Below are 13,668 nucleotides of genomic sequence, written 5' to 3'. Positions count from 1 at the left end.
ATTATACATATACAAATAATGTGGATAGTTTTCTAAAAGTCTATTAGCCCATGTTTCTATACCTATTTACATTATCACTATGATTCTGCCATCATCCCATGTCAGGAATTTTGTCTCAGTGCCAATGAAAGATCTAAAAGTGGACACATTGATACTTAAGTCTCTAAAGGGCACCATGCAGTTTAACACACAAATTGCAAACTTGAATTTGTGGTGTAGCTATGATTATTGTGAGATGCATTGAAGTTTGCCAAAAATACATAAATTTATGGCAACGCTGGAGACTTGCACGGTCGCTGACTGCTGCTGACAGTCTTTGTAAGCAGTGGAAACTACGATTTCGCTTAACTTTTATTTCTACCTATACTTTTATATATTATTAAAATACAGCGATTTCAACTTTTGCAAATTACGTAAACCATAAAACTGAAAAAACCTACAGTCAAATTCTTATGCGAAAATGAATATTATTTACCTAATGAGAACTGTAGCAAACTGCGTAAATATGCCAGATCGATATGATGAAAAACTTCAACTGCAGGTTAAACATTTCATTTAAAAGAATTTATTATCATGATACTAAATTAAAGTAACGAACGATTGAATGGGAAAGGGTTTTTCTTCCAGAGGTATTGACTATTTCAAGAAAGACAATAAATTCTGTTTTTGATTTATACCATGAATCATCTTGTATCAGTTGACCTCTAAGAGAGACATATTCTCACTCAAATCAAATTGAAAATTAAGAGTGATTCAACCAATATGGTAACCATGAACATTCACAGCCACCAAAACCAACCATGAACATTCACAGCCACCAAAACCAACCATGAACATTCACAGCCACCAAAACCAACCATGAACATTCACAGCCACTAAAACCAACCATGAACATTCACAACCACCAAAACCAACCATGAACATTCACAGCCACCAAAACCAAATACAATCACTATCGCGAGTGCACACGAATACAGTTCATAGGACAAGAAGCTGTCATTAACAATATGTCGGCGCCAAACCTCTTAGTTTAGAAATCTAACAAAGATGTCTCTACAGAAATCGTTCATTGTATTTGTTAATTTACCATTTTTTATGTTATGTACTCAGAGATAGGATGAGTAGGTGCTCTCTTCAAACTGTTTTTATTGCGTAGGCATGTTACTAACCAAACCTTTTGATAGACTACCGTCGAGAAGCAATCATTTCTGTGGATTATATTGATGCCAGAAAGACTCGGCGGTACCCTTTTTCAGGTTACACGCATGAGCGTGCACGCTATACCTTCATTAAAGAGTCGTGGGCGAACATCAATTCTTCATGCTTTGCAATGTGTTCGAGATAAGTTTCAGATAACGTCCTTTGCCTCAGTTATCGATCGTTTATCCTCAGACCACACTAATTCACATCAGGTCAGGGCAGCAAAATTGAATGCTTTGCGATAGAATAACGTTGACGCCTTTAAAATCTAGGCCCCTAATCGACCTATGGTGCAGTTTTGTGAAGGTTTCTTGTGTCGCGTCTCTTGGTAAATGTCTACTAGATTGTAAACACTGAAATGTGCGCACTGATTTTCTAATACAGGCAGGCTTATTAGCCACGTCACTCACTCATCATGGCATTTTAAATAGATTATCTGTTTTAAATTTGTGTCTCAGACACTTATATTGATCAGTGCACCTTTCTTTCTAATTTTACATTCGATAACTTAATTACCTCTCGATACATCGACTCCAAAGCTGTTACTTTACTTTTGTGAAATTACTTATTTAAATGTAATTTTCTTGGCACTATTTTTCATTTGTCTTCGGAACGCATTTCATAAAACTCACTGACAGAGTGCCTTTGGTTCTTTAAGTTTAGCAAATGGCAAACTTGAATGATATCAATGTTGTAAATATTTTATCTACGTAGTCCGATTTGTATTTTGAAATAGAACTGGAGAAGGACCGTGCGTACATCTACTTTTAGACGGCTACCTTCACTTACATGCACAGGACGTTGCCGATTTATCGTGTTACATTTCTGTCGATTCAATACCATAGCTTGTCATCAGAGTAGTCTAAACCTGACTTCCAGTATAACTCGTAAAAATCATTATACGTGATGCATTATGATGCCTTTAGTGTGAGAACTCAAATCATATTAAGTTCTTTATTTTGGTTGGCGCATTTTCTAACATGGAAGTCTAAAACATAAGGTTTTGGTGATGAATCAATGTGAGAAGGGGTTACACAGACCTGCAGTGATAAATACATAAGGCTGCGTTCACAAAAAGCGGTTAAGAGGGGGGGGCTGGAGGAATTCAGGGGAGGTTCAAAAATTTTGGGGGTAGTAGAGAGGGGGACTTGAAAATTTTGCTCTACCTGTAGGGGGGGACTTGAACATTTTTGTTCCCTTTTGTGTTTTACATTTTCCAATTCCAAGTTTTTGTAGGTAATTCAATGAAAGATGAGTATCGTTTTTATGTCATCAAAATGTTGTAATGTTAGTAATAATTTAACAAAATCTAGAACCATTTTGTCACATTTCATGACTTTTATCTCGAAAAAATCTAAATGTGTGATTTGTCGTAAAAAACAAACTTGAGCCTAGTAACAGGGCAGAAGCTGCAACTGTTAATGATTTCTGCAATATTTCTATGCAATATAACTACTACAGTTTCTTGCTATCTCCCTACAGCATGCTCAAACACACAATATTTAGTTTTTCGACAAAGCCTGTATATATAAACATAAATATGTATTTGGTGATAATTTAATTGGAGTCCAGACTGACAGTCAGTTGTCAGTGATACAAATGCATGGTACACATACACAGGCTGTGATAGCAAGCTGAATACTAACAATTCAACTTGCTGTAGGGAGTAGAACAAGAACGCAGTTGTAAAACTGAACAAAAATATTGCCAAAATTATCAAAGTAAATACAGCTACTACCAATGGGTAGTGTCACTATCATTAATGCTCTCCTACTGTAGTGTCACAGTCACTGCACATCTGAGCAGTGACAGAGATAGTTCTGACTCTAATGTACATGGTAGTTGAAGAAGAGTTTTGGTCAAATGACGCTCATGACAGTGAAACATACTTGTACACAAGATTAGGCCAGAGAGCAACACATGGAAGAACACAGAAATTTTTGAATTCTGGCATATGAGAATAATCAAATATTAAAGAAAAAAGATGGGGTAACCATGCTTGATGTTCGAAATTTTCACATTCTTCTTATAAAATGATACAGAAGTAAAACTTTGAACAGTAAAGACTAAAAGAAAAAATATGTGACCAAATGGAATCATTTATTTTTTAACCAAATTTGCAATTATTACACTTAAAATTTCAAAGATTAAAACATTTATTTGATGGAATATTTTACCTTCCAGTATTGTCAATTTCGAGTAGCATCTAATTCATATATGTCTTGTAGTTTTGAAACGAATTTGTGGTAGGTCACTGTGCAATATTGCAATTAGCCAGAATTCACAATTTGCCTACTCTCTCATGATTGTCATTCTGTGTGCTCTTCAGCAGGAGCAATTTACCTGGCCAGAGTTGGATTAACTCAAGTTGGCTTTTAGACCAATAAATCTAAAAAAATCACTGATGCATTTAAAGAACTTGCCTTTTGAATATGACTATGCAAAGTGCTAATACAGGTATAATGTTGAATACCTGTGAGCAGAACGGCGCAATACATGTTTATTTTATCTGCGCTCACATATTTTACAAATATGCGGGCCTGTGATAGTTTGGGGGGAATGGAACAATTTTGACCATATAGAGGGGGGCATTTGAAAATTTTTTAGGGTTCTTGGGGGGATCTGAAAAAAATAAGATTTCAATCCCCCTAATCCCCCCTAATCCTTACTTGTGAACGCAGCCTAAATGCAAAATTAAGACGATTTAAATATCATGATTTCTTAACGAACCGTATAGTAGTATATACGTTTATTAGTAGAACTGAAGGCACGAAGATCACAGATGACACTGAAGCATTTCACACAAGCGTAAAACCGTGTAGTTGAATTCTGTTTTTTCAGGAGAAACTCCCCTAGGGCTATAGTTTCTAAGTATAAACTGCTCACGCGAGACACTAAATAGTATCGATACACATGTATCTCATGAAATGACGTTAGGGAGCGTTCAGTTTTTACGGCCTGGGGGGGGCCGGCAAAATCTTGTCGCCGGTGTTCAAAAAAATATAGACCCCCCCTGCATTTTTTGTGAAAAAAAGATGACCCCCCCCTTTGTCAGACGAAAAAAATTGGATGACCCCCCCCCCCTGAAAAATAACCAAAACCCATATGTCAAATTTACCCGCATGGTTTGGATTTGAACTCCGGTACGCGGCGCACTTTATTCGATGCCAGTGCACAAACTTCTCAGCCACATCCATTGAAACGTCTGTTAATTAGGACGACTGTAAGGCAATTTTTAACTTAATTTCCATAGACAACTCATGTCCATGGACATTGTATTAAGTAAACTTACGTACTATTCAGGCCCCAGCGCGGCCATTACCATTATTCAGTGCATGCTCCCAGGGGTCCCTCAAAAGTGTTTCTAATACAAGCCGTAAGATTGCCGTGGGGTATTACATAAAGTTAATTTATTGTAGTGGGCCGCCGCAGGCGGCCCGCCGGTAAAGAGGGTCAATCATGGCCACTGCATGAAGTAAACCTAATTGGAGTGGGCCACCAAAGGTGTCTGCCCGTTAAGAGGGTCATGGGTAATACATAATGTACATTTATTGTAGTGGGCCGCCGAAGGCGGCCCGCCGGTAAAGAGGGTCGATCATGGCCGTGGCATAAAGTGAACTTTATTGTTGGTATTATGTTTTTGAAAATGTGGTGACCCCCCCTTTCCTACCAGTGAAAAAGCGATGACCCCCCCCCCTTTGCGGATTCCAAAATTATGATGACCCCCCTGGATTTTGCCGCCCCCCCCGGCCGTAAAAACTGAACGGTACCTTAGAAAGGAACACGTAAAATTGACATCGCATGTTATGTAATCTTAAGAAACGTACCGGATGCTGCGTGCACGAAGACAATATCCGCTCAATCAACTTTTCCTTAAAAGACGGTCGTGTACTTTAACAGAAATAAGCAAAATCCGTCCTTTTTATTATGGAGGATCCATGACATATCAATTCTTCCCGAAAAGAAAAGTTAGTGATGTAATGTCTACAAATTGCCTTCAAATATCTTCACTGTAATTCCAACGTCGTGTTTACTTTTGAAATAGGCTTTCCATTGTAAAATAAGTAAGGAAGCGGGTTATTGCTGCTGTCATATACAGGGAGATCTCATGCCCGTATGTTAAAAGCTTTATGGCTTCATTGCTTTTGTTATATAGTTTGTACTGCTGCCACGACGCTCAAATAATTTGCACAGATATAAATGTTAATATACGACCGACAATTGACAGTTGCATGATTAATATTCGATAGTAAGTATAAGTGGGCTAGAAGCCGCCGCCTTCGCATTTTCAGGATCAATGGTACTGCAGGAGTGAGGTGTCTTTCTGGATGTTTTTGAGGTTTCTAGGTACATGTCTTTCTAGTGAAGACCTTGACAAGAATGTTTGATGCCTTAGCTATCTGTTTCTTAAACCAAACTTTGCGCAGGTATAGAGACGGCACAACTCATGATCTCAGTCAACTTTTTGAAACACATCGAGAATCCTTCTTTGGCACAGAAAGAGAAAGAAATCGGTTATCGATTTCACAATAACATCAATTTATTTTATCTTTTATCTAGATTTATCCGTATATGCCTCGTTTCTACACGCCGGTAAACGACAGAATTTGACGTTAATACAAACCCAGTAACATTTGGAAATCCTCCGGGAATTTTCTAGAAGTGTGAAAACCGTCATCGTTATTTCCCGTATCGCTCGCTGGATGTCTGAAATTGTTTCCAATCATTTTACTGTGAGATCACATGACATGCCATGTGAGGTTATGTTACCGGCGCTTGAGAAGTTTAATCCCTGAAGGTTAGCTTGGTAAGCCTGTTTGCTGGTGATATTGAATTGACGCCTACCACACAGCCTCCTGATTTTGTAGTTTCATATGACGTAATAGTGACGAGAGCGCATAGATTTAACAACATCGATAAAGAGTAGTGGTTATCGACACAGAAGCTATCTTCGTGATGACTGCCAACATGGAATTGACACTTCAAGAAGCCCTGCAGTGCAACTTAACACAATACGCCAGTGGATCCAGTTGTTTTGACAATGACAGCACACCAGTGACAAGTCCATACGTACCTCCGCGGCTTTATTCGGAACCGTTGTGGCTACAAGTGGTGCTCGGTATTGTCTACGCAGTTACATCAGTTTTAGCTGCAGTCGGAAATTTAACCGTTTGCTATATCGTACTCGGTAATGCAAGAATGCGAACTGTTACGAACTATTTTATAGTGAATCTAGCCATAAGTGATTTTCTGATGGCCGTACTGTGTGTCAATTTAACATTTTACTACACTCTACACTTCCACTGGCCTTTCGGCTTCGTTATGTGTGCATTGGTCCAATACGTACAGATGGTGACGGTATCAATCAGCATTTTTACACTGGTTGCTATTAGTTTGGACAGGTACGTGGCTATTATCCATCCTCTGAGACCAAGAATGACGAAAAAACAAGCCCTTGTGGTCATTGCTGTAATTTGGATTCTAGCAGGAGGTGTCAGTCTCCCAGCCGGCATCAACAGTAAGCTAAGTTCACCGCCGAATTCATCCACACTTGTTTGCAAAGAAGAGTGGGCAACCGAAAAGAGCAGAAAAATCTATACAATCACATTAATGGTTCTACAATACTTTCTGCCTCTTCTGGTACTCTCAATCGCATATGCCATCATCGGATACGCAATATGGGGCAGGAAGGCACCAGGTGAACGGCAAAGGCATCGTGATGCTCGCCAGGCAGAGTCCAAGAGAAAGGTGCGTCAGTTATCCTATAATTCTTCATGTTACTTACAAAAAGGGCATCTCAAGCTCTTTACATTGTTAAGATTCAAGTATATTCTCTCATTTTTCTGAGTAAGTATTTTATAATTCATTCATATTTATAGATTATCTGTAAAATAATATCGGTTCCCTACCAGAATACTGTATTTTCGCAAATGGCCACTCCAATGAAAGTACCGATGTAAACTTATATTGCTGCGATTCCTATCTCTGCTTCACTGAACACACAGTGCTCTGCTTTAGCATCGAGCAGTGCCACGAGGACATTTGTATATATCTCGTCTCTGCTTCACTGAACACACAGTGCTCTGCTTTAGCATCGAGCAGTGCCACGAGGACATTTGTATACTTCGAGATATATATATATATATATATATATATATATATATATATATATATATATATATATATATATATATATATATATATACATACACTTCAAGTACGAAGTGATTATACCTGTTACATAATTTTCATGCATCTAGCATTCATCGGACTACTTACCCTCAGGACGTATATCTTTTATAGAGTGGTACGTTCCATCGTGCTATAGTTCTGGGTGGTGTTGAAATTCGATAAATAATTTTTGTTTTGATGACGACAGTTAGAAACCAACTCAAATTGTTTAACTGCGTAGATTTGTCAGCATTAATTATGTGTACCTTATCTAACAGACAAAGATTATGTGAAGCATAATCACGTGTATGTGGCATACATACATACATACATACATACATACATACATACATACATACATACATACATACATACATACATACATACTTACATACTTACATACATACATACGTACATACATACATACATACATACGTACATACATACATACATACATACATACATACATACATACATACATACATACTTACATACATACATACATATATACATACCCCTCCTTCTCTCCCTCCCTTTCTCAGCCATCTATCCACCCATACATCCATACGTGCGTGAAGTAACTGCTAGGTTACTGTAAAGATGGCACGGTGCTGGTAGATCTATAGCCCAGCTACGGTAGAGTAATCTAGCTAAATTTATATCACAGCTTGAAACATTGTTTTGAATACGTTGAAGATATCTAAAATATGACACAATTAAACTGTCAGGAAAGTATGGTTTACATAATATGACTGTATACGGATATTAATGTAAAAATATTATTTCCTGCTGCAATTACTATTAAGCATAAGAGATTGATTCTGAAATTTGTCTATTTAATTTAGTGGACATATTTTTAGAGAGGAAACTATTGCATTTGTAACTATGTAGATTCATCTCTGATCACTCATGAAAGTTAAGTAATTAAGGTATGATGTGGCGTATTACTTGCTTTGGGTAATTTGTTTCAAAAAGCTAGTTCATAAACTTTAGCGCGTGTCAATGAAACTGACATCTAGCCAGTAGTTTGATTGTGTGACCTTCGCTTGAAAAGATCGGTAACCATGCGGTACAAATTTACAGCATAGATCACAACAATACCGTCTGAATAATTAAAGACGTGCTAATACGCGTACATGAAAATTCCGAAATAACTGCAGTATATCTACTATCCATGGTTGAATCTATTAATGTCTAGTATCTGCGTGCAACATCGTTTCTTCCGAATAAAATTTACATTTAGACCTCACACTTGAGACTGTGTGTCCTAATGATATTTATTTTTGTATTTAAAGAGGTTTCATTGGTAACAGTTGTGAAAGGTTAGAGTGCATGTCACTAAGGTGTAACAGTATGGATATTGTCGGCAGTATTTTATCTTTACAACAATTTTTCTTTTTATTTTATCTTTCTCAATAACAATTTAATATTTAGACTTAACACGATTGGAACTGATTTGGGATAATTGGATAGTGAAGTAATGTCTGTTGAATCTGCAAATGTAAGCTCATCTGCTTTCCTTGTTAAGTTATACACTTGTTTTTATGAGGCATTTGTAATATTGCGACATTCAGCTACATGCCACCTAACATTTTTGAGAAATTTGAAAAATATAAAGATCCAATTATCCCAAATTAGTTCCAATCGTGTTACACGTACTTTTTTGACCTGTTGCATTTATTATAACAAATGATGGATTCCTATTTTTCACTCTCATTGCATGAGTCAAATCGTTTTGCCATAATTATGAGATTATTATAAATAATTGGCGTAGTAGTGTCTTCAAAAGGGACACCAAGAAGACTAGGTCTCATAACAAGAATAAGATTACATGAATGAAATATATTGCCTAACGATTCGTTCAGACGAAGCAGACGGGAGCCTGATCCATACACCTTCTATATTGATCCGAATACTACTATCAGATGCAATTCTCCATTCTTTTCGTTCAATTAACTAATAACACGATTGGAGCTAATTTGGGATGGATGGTGAAGTAATGTCGATTTAATCTACAAATGTTATCTCATCTGCTTTTCATTTTATATTACATACTTGTTTTTATGAGTAATTTGCGATATTGCATCATTCAGCTATATGGCACCTCACACTTTTGAGAAATTTGCAAAATACGAAAATCCAATTATCCCAAATTAGTTCCAATCCTGTTTAATGTAAGTATGATACCAGAGTATTTTACTAGTAGCATACGAAATGTTGCCAAGTCGACTCAACAGCATACAAGCCGGGTGGACGGTGGCCTTATACATTTATCGCTATGTGATGCATATCCTGCGTGTAGATTTTTATAGTCGCGCCAGCGGCTTACTGACTACGCATGCACATATTCATAATATACTATGCGAGTAACCGGAAGTGTACCCTACTTTCATGGGCGCCGCCATGTTTTTTTGAGTGCTCGTAAATAAACAAATACGAACGTGCAAATTATTATATAACATGCCATTTGTAAAATATATCTCTTTTATTAGCCAGTAAGTATTATTATCCACCTTGTCGCTGATACAAAATATCGTTAATATAACGCATAAAAAATAGAAAAAGGGAGAAAACTGTCGTGCACATGAACGGGGCATACGCAAAGAATGCTGGGATTGAATTTTAGAAAAGCACCCCGGTGTCAATAATTAGATTCAAAAATTGCCAGTTTTTAGACGGAACGCTGTAGTTTTCAGCTTGCAAGTGGAAGTTGGGCAGTGCTGTTACCATTGCAATGATAATTATTGCATAATACGTCCCTTGTTTAACGCAATAGGCTGTTATCATGGTAAAAATTGCCAATTTGTGTCCAACATTTTTACACATTACAGAAAATCTATACCTGCACTGCTGCAGGGTTTGACGTCATGTACGTACGTGAACTGCTTTCATCAAAGGGAAACCGGGCATAGTTGTCGTATGAAGTAACAATTAATTATATTTTATCATGAGTCAATACAAATAACATTGCTAATCTTAACCCCTGGCGCGACACCAAGGGCTGAGCCTTATATAATATTAGATTTTTATAATTGCAAATTATTTCAAGGGTCAATATATGGATCGAATAATTGTTTTAAATGTCTATAGTGAAATACTGAACACATTGTTGTTCCCACTGCTGTATCGCTTCTGATGCCGGTTGTTTAGCAAAGCAGTACATCCATTCGCAGTCACGGTTCATTGTCCTTTCAGTCAGTCTTAATGGTCTCTGTTCGACACGTCGATGAAACAAAATCTTAATTCAACATCATTCTGTCTGTAGTAATCCAAAAATTTGAACTAGTTCATTGACGGTAGGTGGGACAGGGTTAGAGGTGTTCGACACCTGTTTGTCTCTACCATTTACTGGCTTCTGTTTTAGTTTTGACTTCTTATTGTTCAACTATAGTGCAAAGGGGGTTTTCTCTTGCAGTCTAGTTGTTTTCTTATTTTTGGTGTCTCTGTTCCGTCTTGTAATCGATGTATGCCAGTGAGGAAGTATAATAAATAAATGAAAAAGGAGATTATTGTTTCAGAAGTTATACTTTTTCCGTACTAACTACATAGTTGCGCGTGTACTGGTTGTACATTGTACCGATTTCATGCGCTTTGTTGTCTAGTAATCACCCTTTCGTTGCGAGAAAATAAGAGTATTAGGATTCGAGCTACATGCAGTATTCTAAATTCGATGCATCATCATAGTTTAGGATAAAACAACCAAATCTTCCTCTATTACCGGAGACTGGTCTTAGAAAGGGCATTTTGTTTCACTCTGTATATCAGTCAGAGTAACGATATATTTTCCGTATATCAAATTGCAAGGCGCGAAGAAATATATTTTACTCATGGCTGATAGAGAAGCAGATGAATGTATCACCCCTATTTGTAACAATCAACCCTATTCCTAAAATTAACCCAATTTGTAACAAACCTTGACCTAATTTGTAACACTATCCCTATTTATAACAAAAGTTAACCGTATTTGTAACACTAACCCAATTTGTAACAAAAGTTAACCCTATTTGTAACACTAACCCAATATACCTTTTCCTCATTCAAGCGGAAGTTGGTATCATTTGCATGGCGATTTGACCTAGTTCAGCTGCGGAAATTGCCTTGCCTACGTCCTCGCTATACATGCCGATAGGTGCGCTATGGCGATCGATGAGAATACATTCCGAAGTCAATTGGAAGAAGACAGTTAAGCAACTGAAAGCTTGTGTAAATTAGGAGAGTAGCAAATTCAATCAGCATCAAACGATATACAGAAACGTATTGCCTAAAGTAAGTAAAGCAAAGCGAACACGAAGACGGATGGTTACTAGCTCCGTGCCAAGCCTAACTGACATAATATTCTTCTCTAAGGTTCAAAATTAAAGAAATCATGCAGTTCTGGGATAAAAAAACGTAGTTATCAGAAATTACAGCTTGAAATTTATCTCGAACAAACAACAAAATTATGCATGAAAATGTCAAGTATCTACATTAAAAAATCAATTGTCATGATGTGGCTCATATATTATGCAGAGTAAGTAAGTTGCAGCATGAAAAATCTATCTTTCAAAGATCAAAATAAAGACAATATGGCTGTGAAATTCGTTGTAGTCATCAGTATAACTCTTCGAAATAAAAAATCATTTATTTGGATCATGCTGTGAGCGATGAAATCGCTCGTGTTAAGAGAGAAAATGATCGGCCTTTGAGTTATCTGGACTGCAGACAACTATGGCGGATATGACATCGGGATCGACACCAATTTGAAAAATCGTGTATACGATGCTAATTTGTGTGATTTTTGTTGTAATTTCATCTATTTACTCAATTAATTGTGGGTATCAAGAGACGGATTGTTCCTATTGCATAGGTTCGTTGAGGTCACCGAAATATCACATGGAGGTAGTTGGGAATCACAAAAGTATCACAGTACAGCCATATCATGTATGCATGTAAGAACGGTCATACACTATGCTAAAAAGAATTGATTGGTATCTTATTCAACTTTAACTTAGCCCTATTTGTAACAATAGCCTAATTTGTTAAAAAACTTGGCCATATTTGTTTACATTTTGTTGAAATATTACACACTTAAGGTTCCAAGACTAGAAATTGACCTTCTCTAGTGGTTAATAAGCCCATAAATTATATACGCCCGTAAATTATATATTTCCGAAAAGCCTAGATATAGGGGAACATTGTGGTCACCATAGTGTCACCATTTTTTTACATAACTATCACGTGACAAGTAATTTGCATAAACTTTCAAAGATCAGTTTTCCCTATAATTAGGGTTAAGGTTTGTCACAAATAGGGTTAGTGTTACAAATAGGGTTAAATTTTCTTACAAATTGAGATTCTCACCGTTTGCTCCAGCCTCGCAATTTTTAGCTCAAGTGTTCACACACGTGATCTAATGTCGCAGCGAAGTCTGTCTGTCCGTCTGTCTGTGTGATTGTCTGTCCGTCTGTCTGTCTGTGGGCCCGATATATCAAAAACGGCTCATCACATCAAAGTCAAATCTGGTACAGAATCCAGTTTGCAAATGGCAAGAACAGATTACTTTTTGGTGGTTGTGGCTTACTTACTTTTTGTTCATTTGCATAATTAATGATTTTAGAAACAAAAACGGATATACATTGAGAACGACTGCACACAATTAGATGAGAATTGCTAAAAATGTTGATCACTCCAAGTTATATGAGCCATGAAGGTATTAAGGGATGATTGAAAGACAATTTCCAATTTGCATATTTAATCAACTATCTTGATTAGGGATATATCTGAATTGACTGGCTAAAAACTGATGAATCTTGGTATTATATTGAAGATACTATGATTTAACGTCGATAAGCATTTTCACTTCAGCAGATTCCTAATTTGCATATTTAATGAACTTTCCTAATTAGGGATATATATCTAAATTGACTTCATCAAAGTTGACGAAACTTGCTACATATATTGAAAATACTATGGTACAACATTCTTGAAAGTCATTAAGCATTTTTACTTCAGCCACTTCCTAATTTGCATATTTAATGAACTTCCTAATTAGGGATATTTATCTAAATTGACTTGGCTTAAGTCGACAAAACTTGCTATGTACATTAAAGATATTTTGATACAACATTATTGAAAGTCATTAAATAGTTTTGCTTCAGCCAATTCCTGATTGGCATATTTCACGACCTTTCCTAATTAAGGATATATATCCTGATTGACTTGACCAAAGTTGACGAGACTTGCTATGTAGATTGAATCGAAGATACTTGTCTTCGTTACAACATTTTTAAAAGTCATTAAGCATTTTATTGCAGCCAA

At 36.7% G+C, this 13,668-nt stretch overlaps 1 protein-coding gene across 2 annotated transcripts in view; it reads left to right on the top strand.

Annotated features, from left to right (window-relative positions):
* LOC139123392 (RYamide receptor-like) overlaps positions 1-13,668 on the top strand; it is a 180,702-nt gene that overhangs the window by 152,391 nt on the left and 14,643 nt on the right. For both annotated transcript variants that reach the window (XM_070689540.1, XM_070689541.1), the window contains one exon: positions 5,761-6,948. In XM_070689540.1, the coding sequence (XP_070545641.1) occupies positions 6,157-6,948 (792 nt within the window). In that variant the 5' untranslated portion in view covers positions 5,761-6,156. The remainder of the gene's footprint in view (positions 1-5,760; positions 6,949-13,668) is intronic.

The sequence above is a fragment of the Ptychodera flava genome, chromosome 22, assembly GCF_041260155.1.
Source record: "Ptychodera flava strain L36383 chromosome 22, AS_Pfla_20210202, whole genome shotgun sequence".
Lineage (NCBI taxonomy): Eukaryota > Metazoa > Hemichordata > Enteropneusta > Ptychoderidae > Ptychodera > Ptychodera flava.
Note: the sequence above shows the minus strand (reverse complement) of the source record. Positions and strands in the feature narration are given on the sequence as shown.